Source organism: Aethalodelphis obliquidens, unplaced genomic scaffold (assembly GCF_003676395.1).
Source record: "Aethalodelphis obliquidens isolate GAN/ISIS:26980383/991018 unplaced genomic scaffold, ASM367639v1 scaffold8, whole genome shotgun sequence".
NCBI classification, from domain to species: Eukaryota; Metazoa; Chordata; class Mammalia; order Artiodactyla; family Delphinidae; genus Aethalodelphis; species Aethalodelphis obliquidens.
In genome coordinates, this window is record NW_020837952.1 from 49060462 (window position 1) to 49076835 (window position 16374).

The 16374-nt window shown below is 40.7% G+C and overlaps 1 protein-coding gene across 3 annotated transcripts in view; it reads left to right on the forward strand.

Moving 5' to 3' along the window:
- Nucleotides 1–16374, forward strand: part of POLR3B (RNA polymerase III subunit B) — a 115929-nt gene that overhangs the window by 75336 nt on the left and 24219 nt on the right. For 2 of the 3 annotated variants that reach the window (XM_027107434.1, XM_027107435.1), the window contains exons 20-23: nucleotides 457–666; nucleotides 3041–3199; nucleotides 4712–4829; nucleotides 6334–6476. In XM_027107434.1, the coding sequence (XP_026963235.1) occupies nucleotides 457–666; nucleotides 3041–3199; nucleotides 4712–4829; nucleotides 6334–6476 (630 nt within the window). Of the gene's footprint in view, nucleotides 1–456; nucleotides 667–3040; nucleotides 3200–4711; nucleotides 4830–6333; nucleotides 6477–7370; nucleotides 7448–16374 lie in introns of those variants that run through there. The other variant, XM_027107436.1, reaches the window with a different exon arrangement.

The following is a 16374-nucleotide window of genomic DNA, read 5'->3' on the forward strand; positions in this document are numbered from 1 at the left end:
TTTTGATGAAATGTATCTGTTTGTCCTACTGTATAAGCTTTTTGCCTCTCAGCACTGGGGGGTGTTCTCCAATTGCAACTGGAAATGTGCCTGGAACACAGTAGAACCAAATACAGAATTGTTGACTTACATGTGAAATTAACCAACATGTGAAATTAACCAGTGGAGACTAAAACTCTTCAAATGGGATCAATTTTATAAATCCAAAAAGTTGAAATTACTTAGATTAGTATACCTTGAATGTGATTTTTCTTCTTTGTAGGATTTTTAACATAACTGAGAAAAATTGTTTTTAAAAGTTGTTAATCACTATGAGAGTATTGCTCTTTAAATATTTGACCTGAAGATTTTCTTCATCTAATTAGTAAAATTAATGTGTTTATCTCTGTATTCATTGGTACCTAATTATTTGATATAATAGAAAGTTGCATTTCATTTTCTCCAATATCAATGAAGGTACCATTGGATACAACCAGCGGAACAGAATTGATACTCTCATGTATCTCCTGGCATATCCACAAAAACCCATGGTTAAAACAAAGACTATTGAGTTGATAGAATTTGAGAAACTGCCAGCTGGACAGAATGCGACAGTTGCTGTGATGAGTTATAGTGGCTATGATATAGAAGATGCTCTTGTTTTAAACAAGGCTTCCTTGGACAGAGGTAAGTGAATTTTCAAAGCTCTAACACCAAAGGTGCTTGGTGCAGATTTAGATACAGGCATGATCGACTTGAAAGTCACTTGATGTCAAAATGGTAATGTCAGTTTCAAGTGATTTGAATTTTATAATATACAAACAGGAGGTGGTGATGTCTTGGTGTTAACATTTTTTAAATGAATATTATATAGAGGTATTAGTTAAGTATTAATAAGGAATCTTTTTTTTTCCTTTATTTTAATTTATTGCTGACTTGAGACAATTCAACAGAAAATGTGTAAGAACTTGTTTATTTCCTAGCAGGAATTACAATAAGTGAAATATGTTTTTTGAAAATAGTTATATATTCAACAACAAACCTGTTTGAGAGGCCAGTAGCAATATTTGTATGTAAAAGGCTATTTTTTTAATTGTATATCTCAACCCTATAATGCTGTACCTTTTTGTTAGCAAAATGATAAAAGTACACATACACAAACCCTGGCTCATTGTTTTTACGTTTTTCTTCCCCGGTTTTGACAGTTTACTTTTGCAGGTCCCCACTCGGTGGTTTGTTAGCCATCACCTGATCCTCGGTCTGACTTCTGTCTTCATCATCTGTTTCTCTCCTTCCTCCCTGCGTACCCACTCTGCCTTCCCCTTCACTCTTCCTAGTTGCTAGGCAGCCATAATAGTACTCCTAGACATGTGTCTTTGGCATTAATGTTGGCTGCACTTAATTTATGCCTCTTTTTTTCCTCCAAATGACAACAGCCATGCTTTAAAACTAGGTGTTTTCCTTTCTGATTAACTGGTTACATTTATGTGGAAATCTGAAGACTTTGTGATATCTGTCAGAAACTCCACAACACAATTTGATGATCTGAGTTTACTGTCCTCTTGCTTTTAAGCTCCCACCTGTAAATAAAATGTGCATTTACATTTAGAAGAAAACGCTTCTGATTTCATGCAGTTCATAGTCACACAGCACTCCAGCACGTTGTACTTAATGGCCATTGTACAAAATTTCAAGATCATGTAATGTTTCCAAAGCAGCTGGCTCTCTGAGCCGAGCTTATTATGGCCATACACAATTTACCAGGAGCCATAATGACGAAGACCTTTCTCGAAGACACACAAATATCTTCATCTACTATCCAGTTGTAGAAATGTGTTGTTACATCGCATGGTCACCTTCATATTTAAAAAATTACATTAGAGCACTGAGATTTTATTTAGAAATCCACTCTTCCCTGATTGATTTTCTGACTCACATTCTTAGATTTCTTGAAAGAGTTCTGCTTTTGGTGGAGAATCATAAGCAGAGGATTTTACAGCCATGCATTTATTTCTTCAGTAATAGCTGGCATTTAATCTGGAGACTTTTTCCTGTTTAAGTGAACTCTGACATGGCTCAGTATATCCTCAGGAGACTACAGGGAGAATCCAGTTTAAAATAACTGCTTGGCCAAAGGGGAAAAAAGAAATACAGCCATAGCATGTTAGGAAATGTTATTTAGTGCAGGATTGGCAGCTCTTTCGAACAACTGACGAATCTTTTTGTGGGATTCAGTGGTTGAGTTTTTTGCTCCATCTAAAGGTTTTCTTCTGTTCATTTTGCTTACTTTTCTTAATGTTTAGATTGTTAATTGGTCCTAGAACTTTTCCCTCATCCACTAGATAAATGTGGTCTAAAAATGTAATCAAAGTAAACTCTGATCTTCAGGGCAGCGGTGAACTGTCTCTCCCATAAAAATTATTTGATCGGTCCTTTTTATTCTCTCTCCTCTCTGGAGAAAAATTAAATGTTTTTGTTTGCTTGTTTGGGACTTCCTCTAAATGCCGAAATCAGCAAAAGGAAAACCTTCCAGAGAAGGTTAGCAGAAGTTATGCACCAAAATAATGTATGAGAAGAATGCTGGCTGATCAGTGAACTCGGTCTGCCTCAACTCAGCCACCACCTTGCTGGGTGACCTTGGCCACTTAATTTCTCTGCTACTCACTCGTAGCACCTGTAGGATACAGGGGTTAAGCCAGGTGATCTCTAAGGCCCTTTCCAGTTTTCATGTGCTATGGCTCTGTGCTCTCAAAGAATCCCAGTGACATTCTTAGGTATCTCTCACTTTCCTCCAACCTGACAAGGTATATTCCATGCTGGAAAATGGTTGTAGAGATTCTAGTGTTAATATGGTTAGTAGAGATCCTGAGCCAGTTCTTCAAGTTATCAGATTGTTATATGGTTTGGCCAGTCTCAGATTATCTAAATGTAGGGCAGTTTGGGGGTGTTTTTTTGGCGGGGAAGGGAGGTAGAGTGTGGTGGGTTGTTGAATAACACAAATCTTGACCTCTCATAGTTTCATATTACTTGTGGTTCTGAACCCATTTTGGTTTCATTTTAGGCTTTGGGCGTTGCCTTGTATATAAAAATGCTAAATGTACTTTGAAACGATATACCAATCAGACTTTTGATAAAGTGATGGGGCCGATGTTGGATGCTGCTACAAGGAAACCCATCTGGCGACATGAAATTTTAGATGCAGATGGTATTTGTTCTCCAGGTAAAAGCCTTAAAAATTTTTTTTCATGTATACATTTTTAAATTATGAAAGTTATTCAACAGTATTTCTAAATGTTTGATATACAGGGCAGAAAAAAATAGCAACCTGTAAAACCCTCTCCTAACTCAACCAGTGTGGTCACTTTTGATGAATTTCCTTCCAGTCTGTTTTTCTGTGCATACGTTTTTCCATAACAGCAATCTGTTCTAGTTATACTTTTCTACTTATTATTTTGAATAAGGCAACTTTAAGGAAATACTTAGAATACGGTCGTGTCCCTGCGTCTACACCAGTATTTCATCATTTGTGCATTCAGCTTACAAACTGACTTCAGAATCCTCTTCCACTAAAAACTGTGACTCTGTTGTACTTATAAACCTGTGATGAATTTTGTTGATACAACCCACAGCCCCTGCGCCGATGAGTTTTGTAGGCTAGTGTGGGAGACTAACGTTGATCAAAGGATCGCACACAAACATAGGTCAAATTACAACCAGGTTAAGGAATCATATAAGGAGCTATGGGGCAATTTTATGGCAAGAGTATTTGACCTAGTCAGGAAGGTCGAGGTAGCCTTCCCTGGCGAGATGACCAGCAGCTGCAGGATAAGTGGAGTTAACCAGTGAAGCAGAAGTAGGGGATGTCTAGGCGTGGGAAGGGCTTGTGCAGGTATCCTGCAGCTCGCTCACTAAAGGACCCTGAGGAAGGCCAGTGTGCCTATGGGGATGGGGGGGAGGGGCAGGGCGCAGTGTGGAGAAGAAAGTAGAAGGGAGCAAAGATAGAGGGGGCCAAATGAGAGCTCTTGAGGCCGCTAGGCGACAGGAGCCGCGGGGAGGTGGCGAGAAGGGGGGCTGGGTTGGAAAGGTGGCTAGGAGAGGAAGTCCACACAGCCCTGCCCACGGATGCTGCCCAGGGGGTGAGTGCTGGGCGGTGATGCTGCATCCGCCCGTGGTGCCCCGAGCCACGCGGTACATGGCTTCCCCTCCCTCTTGCTGCCTTTGTACCCTTAAACCTGGGTGCTGTGGCAGGGAAAATAAGCGCAGTGACAGTAGTGTAGTAGTTGGTCTTTGAGCTTACCATGAACAGGTACCAAGCAAAGGTGAGAATAGCAGGAAAATCAAAGAAATATTTGTATTTTCTCACTGTCCAGGTTAGGTTGGTTGTGACTTATTACTGGTTGAAATAACTAGTAAGTGGCCCAAACCTGTTCTAACACTCAAGGAGATATTTTAAATTGCTACCTATTGACATGAATTTTCTCGCATTAATATGGTCTCCTAAATGAGTTTCTTAATTTTATACACAGTGTGATCTTAATCTATGGGTTTTTCAAATGGGCTTGCAAAATTACAGACAAGCCCTGTTGAACTCTAGTTCCCACTGTGTGGACTCTTTTTTCTTCCATGTCTGAATTTCATGCACCAAGTCTAATCACGTGGTTTTATGCACCAATAATCTTTGCGTTCCATACAGATGATAGTGATTTGTCTAACACCCTTCTCTCTTTCTTAGGTGAGAAAGTAGAAAACAAGCAAGTGCTTGTAAATAAGTCCATGCCCACAGTGACTCAGATTCCCTTGGAAGGAAGTAATGTGCCCCAGCAGCCGCAGTACAAAGATGTGCCCATCACGTATGTATTGGAAATACATTGAAAGGTTTTTAAAAAGAAGGAATAGAGGAAATTGGAAGTTAGCTCCTTTTGGCTGGTGACTCCCAGATAGACATCTGCCCAGTTTCAGCTCCATACCAGCACCTGGACAGCAGGGGCCCCAAACCCAGATCCAAACCATCTTTCTCCCCTCGCCTACCCCAGCCTCAGACATGCTCCTTCTGGGTCCCTCCCTTGGTGAGTGGCACTGCCATCGTGACTCCTTTCCATTACAAACCTTAATTTGGTAAATCCTGTAAGTTCTCTCTCCTTAGCAGTTCTCTAATCCACCGATGACAGCTGTAGCTGTCTGAGTTTGGCCCTCCTCTCCTGCCGGACTCGTAGTTATTGGTGACCACTTATCCGCCTCCAGTCTTGAACCTCCCCACATCTCTCAGGCTCTCTCTGTTACTGCCAGAGTAATTTTTTCCCCTAAATTACTCATCTCTTCATGTTACTCTATTGAGCAACTAGAATAAAACTTGAGTAGATTGAGTAAAACTCTCAGTGACAGTGTTGCCTGTAGGATAAAGGCCAAATGAAATAGTAATACATACACGACTGTCCATGACCCTTGGCATATGCCTCTAGCCTTACCCTTTTGCACATTGGCCCCCATATTTCTAGTAAATTGTCTCTTATTCTCCAAATGTTTCATCTGACTTCAGTGCATTTACTCATGCTGCTCCCTCTGCCTGGAATTTCATTCCCCCTGGTCAGGACTCAGCTCTAGGGTCCCCTCCTCTGGGAAGCAGTCCTTGATAGCCTGCCCCTCCCTGCTACCACTGTCATCCCCAGCCCCTGGTAGGACTGACTGTCATCTCCCTTGGGCCTTTCCTCTTCCCCATACCACTGATAACCTTCTTGCACTTACCTTTCTCTCTTCCTTTGTTGGTTGTGTGTTTCTTTGGGGCAGGAACCATGTCTACTTAATCTTTGTATGTCCAGAGCCTACAAGGATCTGACACAGAGTAGACTCTGAATAATGGTATGAAAAACAGATAAGAGGTGAAGTGTGTGAAAAAATTCACGATGGGAGAGCTGAGTAGATAAAAGTAATATTTAAAAAGTGGTTAATAATTTGGAGTTGAGTAACAGGTTCCAGCTCAAATCCCAGGTCTGCTTTGTATGAGGCATGTGTCCTGGACAAGTGCTTATTAACCTCTCTTAGCATCGGTTTTCCTATAAGTTTTCCTTATTCCTTATTTCCTGTAAAGGAATAACAACATGTGAATAGTATGTGTGGTGAAGATTAAACTGCATTATGCCTGCCTCATAATAAATGTTAGCCATTTTAAACTAGGACTGTACCAGGGAAATTGTCACATTTGAATTTGTTATTGAAAAATGAAAGTCATTTTTTCAGAGCCCAAAATGGGAATGTCAAAATATTCTGTGATAGGTATTACATAAAATATGGCCAGGGTGATAGGTTCACAAAGGGCAGTTTGAAAACTCTGCTTTAGTGACTTCCTCTTAATATTAGCTACAAAGGGGCAACGGATTCATATATTGAAAAAGTGATGATATCTTCGAATGCTGAAGATGCTTTTCTGATCAAAATGCTGCTGAGACAGACAAGGCGTCCAGAAATTGGAGACAAATTCAGCAGTCGTCATGGGCAAAAAGGTAAGTTGTTTCATTTCTCAATTTTTTTATATAACTATAGTAAAGTATTTATTAACCACTTTATATAAGAACTACTTTATAACTGCTCATTAGAAAAATTTAGTATGTTTGAAAAATTATTACTGTGTTATCAGAAGTATTCTCGTTTTATTTCTCAGATTAACCTGTTTATATTTTAATGGCATTTAAAAATATACCATAGTTCTGCTTCTCTATGCTATTTATTTCATTCTACAACTGCTTGGGCCAAAATTATAATTATAAATACATTCTAGATGATGTACCTACTAAAGTACAAGTGGCTGTTCAGAAATAAATAGTAATACCTATTTTTTATGAAAGGTATATATTTAAAATACTGTATGTTCTGTTGGGGCATGGTATCATAGGATGTCAGCACCACAAGATACCTTCATCTGCCCCTTTAGTTAACAGATGAGGAAGTTCACACTCCGCTTGGTAAGCAGCCAGTCAAGGCTGCGCCGCTGGTCACTGAGCTGGTGTTAGGACCCTGATCTCCCACCTCCAGTGCAGTGCGTGTCCACTGCATAGTGGTCCTTCTCCTACACGCTGCTTCTCCAGCTCATCCCACTGGCAAGCCTCACTCTTCCCGTTGGTGGTTAATGCTGGGTTTTCATTCATTTTTGGTTTTGTTTTGTTTTGTTTTTTTATCTTCAAGAAATGTGTGTACTGTGTCACTGTTGATTAACTCATTATCAGTAAGGTCTTTTTTAGTCAATATATACCTAGTATTTAAGTTTGTCCTGGGTTTGAATTTTTTCTCTGTTTGCCACTTAATAGTTTTAAGAACAGCAACAGCAGCTAACACTGTTGTGTGTGGCAGTGTCTTCAGCACATTATATTTCCTAACTCATTTGTTTTTTACAATCCCAGGACGTAGGTGCTGTTGTGATCTGCATTCTATAGATGAGGAAGCAGAGGCACAGAAAGGTTAGCTGCTTGCCCAAGGTCCCCAGCTGGTGGCAGAACTCGTTTCTAAACCCTAGCAGCCTGGCTTCAGAGTCCATGCTCTTAACTAACTACTATGCTATCCTGACTGCTAAGCAGTTAGGATTGTGCCTGACACATAGTAAGTGCTCAAGAAGTGAGAGCAATGATCATTAATACTGGCTGTTATTCATTCACTCTTCAACTTTGAACCTCACCTTTGCTTATAAATTGCTGGTATGGTGTCTTCCTGTTTTTAATTGATTGGTTTGAGGATAATTATGCATTGTATTCTTGATGATTTTGACTGTTTATTTGCCAAGCAAGTATATCAAATTTTACAATTTGTTTGGTCAGATGAATCTAGCCTTAGTTGTCATTCCATCAATGAAACTGTTTCAGACTAAGATACTATTTCATCAGAAGCATTTGTTAGTTCAGTTAACAAACACAAGATTATTTCAGCCTATCAATATTTTATAAGAAAGAATTGGTTCCATCTATAAATGTGAATTTGACACCTCTACTTCATACAGTTTCCTAAGATGCTAATTCTTAACTTTTGAGTGTTTTTAAACATATCTTGAGGTTCTCGTATTTTCCACTGCTTACTAGTGAAAGTCAAATTCTCTGTATTGAGACTGTTTCTCCTTCTCTCTTGGTCTTGACAATTTCTGAGGTACACTCCTGAGTCTTTCTGGGGTAGCCGTGGCCTTGTTAACAGCCTCTATTTTACTTGACCTATTACCTAGACAAGAGCAAAGCTTGATGCTTCCCTTGTAAAATGTTGGCACTGGAAGCTTTACAAGAATGCACACCATAAGAGGACATCTCCACGCTGAATCAGTTTGCAAACTTGAAGCCCAAATCCTTGTGCATTACTCCATCAGAGTATTGTGTAAAGAGTTGAAGGCTGGAGTACATTTCAGTGATTATCCACTGTGTTCTCACTCCACTAAACTTCTTGAGGACAGGGACCGTGTCTTTATATTCTCATAAGAGCCTTTCACATAGTAGATACTTAGTAGGTAGTTGCTAATGGTTGAATGTATGAATGAATTGAAGGTAGGGGGAAAGTGAAAAGGAACAGATTCCCCACTCTTGTTGGATTGATTTTACCCAGGTTTTAATCTGTATATTATATATAAGTGTATATATGTTACAGTATAATCAACGTGCTACTTTTGAAAATGAAAACCACACTTGATTAGTAAGTTCCTGTGAATGCAGACCGCTAGGTAAAATGTCAACAAGTCTTTGTGCTGTTGCATTTTTGCAAACAATTATGGATAATGTTCATTGACAGAAGTGGTTTCCAACTTGCAGTGATCTGAAACGTAGCAGATTTTAAAGGTCTGTTCACTCTTAGGGGGCTTTGACTAGTACATCACTATATGAAACTGAAAAAAGTCCTCCTGGGTCTCGATGACCTTTCACTTGTAGTGAGGAGTTTATCTTGCTAGTTTTCCTTTTCCAGATGGCTTTTAATCCAAGGGTAAAACCTTCTGATTAGCCTAGATTCCCTTGATATTCCCTTCTCTTACAGCTTCATTAGATTTATTGAAAAGATTGGGGGGAAAAAAAGCAAACAAAAAAATAGGTAATGTAAACTTTAACAGAGTAATGGGAGGAATAACATAGGACGCTTAACTGAACATAATTTTTATTTCCTTTAAGTATAATTTTTTTATTAAATAATAAATGCACATGGCTTAAAAAAGTCAAATATTACAAAAAAGGGCGGCTTGTACTAAAAAACATAAGTCCTTGCCTTTCTTCCAATTCTGCTTCCTAGAAGCAATTTCGTCTCGTCTTCATCTTTGTATTTCTAAATAATATTCTTAAGCAGCCCTATATTGATTCATCCATTTTAGATGTCACCTGCTGATCTCCCATTGTGACAGGTAGGAGGACCGAGCACTTTGCTACCTCTCTTTCCTGCTCCCAAGCTCCATTCCCTCATAGATTTATCATAATTTTGAGTTACTTAATTATTTAGATTGTATAGTTTGACTACATAAATATTGTTCATTCCCAAACCAAGTAATTGTTGAGTATATTTCCTTTGCTATGTAACTTTATTTTTTCAGAAGTTAATAATTATCTCATTTAAAATTTTTGCTTTATTTTCTTTATTCTCCTTACCATTCTTCTATACCATCAACAGCCTCTCAGCACAATCTTCCATGTGATCAGTAGTCTGTTAGGATCATTTTTTCCCCAGATGATTTCTTTTATAGCACTCTGACTCTTCCTCCTCCAAACTGTGGCGGTTATATACTCTGAGCCAGACCTTCCCAGCCAACGTTTTAAGAATCGTAATAGGTGGACTGAGAGATTAATCCTTGTAACCCTCAGGAATGCAGAGCAGAGCCTGGGGCAGCCAAGGCCCTGAGCAGCTCATCTTGTGTGCCCTAAAATGTTTTCCAAAAAGGTTGGGAAGCACTCTGTGTTAGTTTGCTAGGACTGCCAAAATAAAATGCCACAGACTGGGTGGCTTACACAATAGAAATTTATTGTCTCTCAGTTCTGGAGGCCAGAAATGTAAGATCAAGGTGTCATCAGGGTTGCTTTCTTTTAAGGGCTCTCTCCTTGGCTTGTAGATGGATGGCTGTCTTCTTCTGTGTCTTCACATCATCTTCCCTCTGTACATGTCCGTATCCACATTTCCCCTTTTTATAAGGACATTAGTCATCCTGGATTAGGGCCCACCCTAATGACCTCATTTTAACCTGATTGCCTCTTTAAAGACCCTGTCTCCCAATAGGGTCACGTTCTGAGGTACTCCAGGAGTTAGGACTCCAACATATGAATTTTCGGGCACACAGTCCACAACGCACTCTAAGTCTGCCGAATGGTAGTCATTTATGAAATTCCCATTTGAGCCCCTGTTTCTTGGCTCTTCCCATGTCACTTTTCTCTCCAGCCCACCCCCACCCCCATAGTGGGGTAGTCCGTCCGTTACGTTGCCGAGAAAGTGTGCGTGGAAAGTAAATTTTTTGAGCTCATGTATGTCTGAACATGTTCTGTCATCATACCTGATGTATACTTTGGTTGAATATGGAATTCTAGATTTTAAAATTCTTCTCCCTAAGGATTTTGATCGCATTGCTACATTATCGTCTGGATTCCATGCTACTTATCTGAATTGTAATGTCATTCTTCCTGATCGTTGTGTGTATGCTCTGTTTCTCTCTGTTTTCCTCCTTCCATCCTTCTCTCTTTCCTCACCCCACCCTGCTCTCTGGAAGCTTTTACTATCTTCTTCTTGTCTTGAATTCTGAAATTCCATAGACCCTTTTTTCATTCCTTGCCCTTGGAAATCAGGCACCCTCTTATTCTGGAAGTTCGAGTTCCTTCAATTCTTGGACATTTTCTTATATTTCTTGTTGGTAATTTCTTCTTCATCATTTTCTCTGTGTCCTTTCTGGGTTTCCTATTAGTTAGATATTGGATCTTCCAGATTGATGCTCTAGTTTTCTTACCTTTTCTCCCCCCACTCTCCATTCTTTTCTCTTATTTTTCTTTCTAGGCGATTTGATCGATTTTATTTTCCAGATTTTTTTTAACCTACCTATTATATTTTTAATTTCTAATTACAATTTTAAATTTAATTTGTACTCCTCCTTTTTACAACAACAGGTATATATGTATATATTTTTAGTTTTCTTTTAGCTTTACTTTTTTGGTTGTTTTGTTTTTTGTTTTTCTTCTGTTTCTAATTTTGTCTCCGTTTCTAGAGAGATTTTTTTCCCTCCTATGTGTTTTAGGGTCTGGTTGTTGTGGTTGGAAGCTTTCCTTTAATGTCTGCTGCCTCCTTGAACTTTGAAAGCTCTGTGTCCCAGGGACAGAACTTGTTGACTGGTGGCTGTCATTGTAGGTTGATCAGGCAGCGAACCATTCAGTTTCTACATAGTAGGATCTTTCTAGCTACTGCCTGAAGGTTGCAGCTGGGAATGAGGGTGGGTGCAGTGCTTAAGGCTATCAGCTGACCTTCTGGAAGCCAGATAGGGGCAGGGGGCTGCAGCCCCTGGTTCAGTGCACAGACTTTCACTTTATTCCTCTGTATCAGGCCAGCCCCTCACCCCACCCTCCACTGTAATTGCTACCTGTGGATCATGGGTCATTGTGGTTCAGTTTCTCGGGTAAGTTTTGGGGTAGAAGGGTAGTTTCTTGGCTGTATGGGGTGGAGAATAGAAACTCGGGTTCTGATGATTTCTTATACAGACATATATTTCTACAGATGTTTATTAAGTATCTCCTAAGTGTCTGGTACTATTCTAGGCCCTGGTGATAAGCAGTAAACAAAACAGACAAAATCCCAGCCCTTGTGGGGCCTACATTCTTGTGGGCAAGAGAGATAATGTTAAGTGCTGAGAAGACAAAAAAAAAAAAAAAAAGATAGGGGAGCAGAATAGGAAGCATGTGGGGCAGGAGTGGTTAGTCCTGAAGTTTGAGGTAAAGTGGTCGAGGAGCAGCACCTCATTGAAAAGATGACTTTGAGGAAAGCCCTGAGAGCAGTTAAGGGAGCAGACCCTCTCAGGTGGACGAGCAGTGGAGGGAAAAGGAAGGTCTGAGGCTGCAGCCAGCCTGGAGTGCTCGAGGCCTGGCCACGAGGCCAGTGTGGCCGGAGCGGAGGGAGTCAGAGGTGAGGCCTCGATGGTCACTCTGTGAACTTCGGCTTTTACTCTGAGGGAGAGGGACGCCCCTGGAGGGGCCTGAGCAGATGAGAAATATGATAGGGCGAGTGAAGGAGCAGTGATAGCAGTTAAAAGGCTGTTTTAAGAGCCCAGGTGGTGAGTGGGAAAAGCCTGGTGGCGGGGGAAGTGGTGAGAAGGGATCAGTCCAGACACATTTTTAACGCGGAGCCCACTGGAACTGCTGATGGATGGGGACCTTTGAGTCGTTCCCGCTGCCCTCAGCCCCACACCTCATCCCCCTTTTGCCAGCACTTTGTGCTATTTCCTAAGCCTTCCCGGGAGTGGCAGTGAGGGCTGAGTCAGCTCACTTCCTCGTGCCTCTGCTGCAGGTACTTAGGTTTATTTTTCTCCTTCTTTCAAGTCACTTACTGTTCTTTCCTCTATTCGTCAGCTTTCAAAATTCTCTCTTGTCCATTCTTTTTCCTTATAGGTTTCTACGTTAATTTTGTCAACTCTCCTGTTTGGAGAAGGAGTTTTGATAAGGAGTTTGAGAAGGAGTAGAGATAAACATGTGTTTCCTCTGCCCTGTTTACTGGAAATCCATATGTCCATTATTCGAGAATTTTCAACACAAGAATGCTTAGTGTGCCTCGTTGTTTTCTCTGCAGTTTATAGAACTGAAGTTAAAATTATTTTAATAAAAGGTGAGGAGGGTTTTTAGAGCACCAACCTTTTGTCTGCTGACCAGAGCCTTGCCTCCAAGGTACCTTGTTTTTGTTTTTTTTTTTTGTTTTTTTTTGGTTGTTCTAATCATTTCTAAGATTTAAAACTAAGTTAAAAACGTTTAAAGTTCACACACTCAGAATTATGACATAAATGCTAACAATTATCAGAAGAGTATTAACCACATTTTGTCAACTCTTAATTATCTAAGAATAGCTTATCTTTTCCCTGGATTATTATTGTAACTAAGGTCTACCATTTTGATCCTTTCCTTGAATGTCACCCATCTGAAGTCAGAGGCATGACAGTAGCAGAAGCCTATTTTTTCAAGTTCTTTTCATTTATATATAAATTGTAAAGATTCAAAAATAGCAATGGTTTTAAAATATTTGTATATGTTGTTGTTAAATATCAGAATACCTTGTTTGCTAACTTTAAGTATATTTTACATTTATCGAGGATAGGAAACATGCCCTACTAATTTATTTAACCCCCCCAAGCCCCCATCACAGCACTTGGCATATTATATGGTATTCACTCAATGTGTCTGTGGAATAATTAAATATCTTAAATGTACAGGTATAACAAGACAAAAATCTTCCCTCCCCAAATTAGTATAACTTATTCTTCCTAGTAAATATCAGAAATGGAATGTCTCATCTTTATGCAGACTGGTACTAGGGCTTTCATCACCCTAGATTCATAGCTCCCCAGTCCAACTGGCCAACTGGCCACACAAGCCCACTGAAGCTTTTCCAACCAAAATAGCTAAATGCATATGCCACCCATATGTGCACCCTGGGCTTCAGTGAGAATCTGCCTTGACAGCCCAAATAAATCTATTTGGTCATATTTAAGTCACTGCCATGGGCTCAAAACCGCGTTGGGCTCTCTAGGAGGTAGAAAGGAAACTCAACCCTTGGCTAATGCCCCTAAGGAGTTGGCAAAAAGATGAATACAAAGGATTACATATAGTTAAATAGTAAACTATATGGTGGAGACCATTCATGAGAGAGAAGTTGAGAGCTTATCGTAGATAGGGACAAAATCTCAGAGTTTAAAAAGACCTTTTAGAAGTCTAGTCCAAATCCATCTTCCCCAGTATAAGAATTTCTTTTAGATTAGTTTTGGCAGATGGTTCTCCACTTCGCACATGAGCTGTGGAGGGGGGCCCTTGCTGCTTTCTGAGGCGGCCGTTCTGTGGTGGCACCGTTCCGATGGTTATATTGAGCCTGAGTGCGCTTTCCTGTAATGTATACGCGTTAGCCCTGCCCTGCCTTGTGGGCTTACTGAATGGACACATTTCTCCTTTTCTTCATGGCCACCTCTGTTCAGCGTTCAAAGAAAGCCTTCAGGTTGAGAAAAAGTATAGCAAAGAGGTAGAGGTCCTGAGCGCTAAGTGAGCAATTTTATCCCTTTGAAATGGAGACGGTTTCCTAGGAGTTGTTACTGGGATTAAACAAAATGATGTGTGTGAAGCAGGGAGCACAGCGCCTGGAGCACCGCCAGCAGTCAGTAAAGGTAACTGCTGGTAGGTCTGTCCCTGTCTTCTCTTGCAGGCTGGGCAGGAAAGGAAGGCAGGCTGGGTGGGGTCTGGACTTGGAAGGCTGTGATGAAGATTTTTTTTCCTGTGAAAGAAAAAATGGGGAGCAACAGTGAAGAGCAAATCAGTGCAACGTGTTGACCGACAGGAATAAAGAGAGCCAAGGAGAGGAAGGAGGCCACAGTGACTGGTTTTAAGCCTGGAAATGAGGGCACCGATCACAAAGCAACTCTGTGTCTTGTTGAACTTGAGATGATGGAGGATCATCTCAAGTGCTTATATTATTAATTAATTGATCCATTTCTGGAGCTTTCACTATGTACCAGGCACTGTTCTAGATACTGGGAATACAGTGGTAAATACTGACAGGGTCTCTGCTTTCCTGGGGTTTATGTTTTCTTAGGGAAGGAAACAGATGGAAAAGAAGTAAATAAAAACACAAACACAGTAATTTAAGATAGTGATAAGTGCTGCAGATGAAGGCTGATGTGAAAGAGTGACTGGTTTGCGGGGAGAGGGGGTGTACTGTGGATTGATGGTCAGGGATGGCCTCTTGCACAAAGCGACATTTGAGCTGAGACCTGGAGGATGAAAAGGAGCCAGAGAAGCAAGGGTCTGGGAGAGTGAAGTTCAACAGCCCCGAGGTATCAGTGAGCTTGGCATAGTCAGGGAACAGACATAAGGCCAGTCTGGCCAGGCATGTGCCTGAGGAGGAACATGGTTTGAGATAGTGAGAGAAAAAGGATGAGGCACATACTACAGGGCCTTGTGGCCGAAGGAAAGGAGTTTGGACTTCATACTAAATATGCTGGGAACCAATAGGCCTGTTGGGTGGTGAGTGTAAGCAAAGGAGGACAAGATCTAATTACTATTTTAAGAAATCACCCTGGATTCCATATGGAGAGCAGACTGGAGGGGAACAGAGAGGGAAGCAGGGAGACTGTGGCAGTGGTCCAGGGAGGAGAGGACAGTGGCTTCGACAGGGGCAGTAGCAGTGGAAAATTGGAGAGAAGTGATGGATTCTGGATATGTTCTGGAATTAGAGCCAACAGGACTTGCTGATGGCAGAGATGTTGGAGGAGGAAAAGACAGGAACTGAGGGTGAGTTCTGTGGCCTGAGCAACTGGCAGGGCTATTTACCAAGAAGGGGAGGACTGGAGAAGGAATGGTTTTTTTGGAGTTAGGCAAGGGCAGGGGTTGAGATTTTGGCCCTCAGGTTCGAGATGCCCATTAGACTCCAAGTGAAGAGGTTGAGTAGGCATTTGGGTATAGAGTCGGGAGCTCCAGGGAGAGGTTAGGACTAGAGATAAAATTTGGGAGTCACCTGCATTTATAGTATTTACCTTTTGTGTATTAATAGTTTATAAGCATTTTCATCTATATTCCATCCTTTAACCTTTACAATTCTGGTTGGTGTTGTTATTTCTACTATACAGAATAGGAGATTGAGAGTTGTGAGTAGCTTGCTTGCCTACTACAGCTTAGTGTTGGCAGAGTCAGGATTCAAATCCAGATTTTTGATTCCAAGTGCATTGCCCATTCTGTTAATTCCAGTTGAGGTGTTTCTTTTCTCTTTTGATATCCCATTACCACTCTGCCCCCAAGGTTGCCATATTTCCTGAGATTTCCCCTTGGGAAAGACACAACCTTTCCTTGGGACAGAATTCTAACATTTCTTAATATTATATTTAATATTAGTAATTTAAATATTAATTCTAATATTTCCTTAATGAGACACAAAATTCCCTTTCTTCCTGGATAAGCAGCTTCACATAGCACTCCTGCCACCACTCCAGGGGAAGCAGTATCCTCACATACCTTGTTTTAGAAATGTCTGCCAAACCCCCATATTAAGAGATACTCCTAACACAGAGCTGTGTTTCCAGGTATTCCTGTCTTTCTAAAATCACCTCATTGTAAAACACTGTCCCCACTCCCTTCTTTAATTGGCCCTCTGGTCAGGCTTGGTAGCTTTGGTTAAAATCCCAAATCTATCAAGAATTTGAGCATAAATAAGAGGAAGTAAATTTTTGAGTTCTCCACT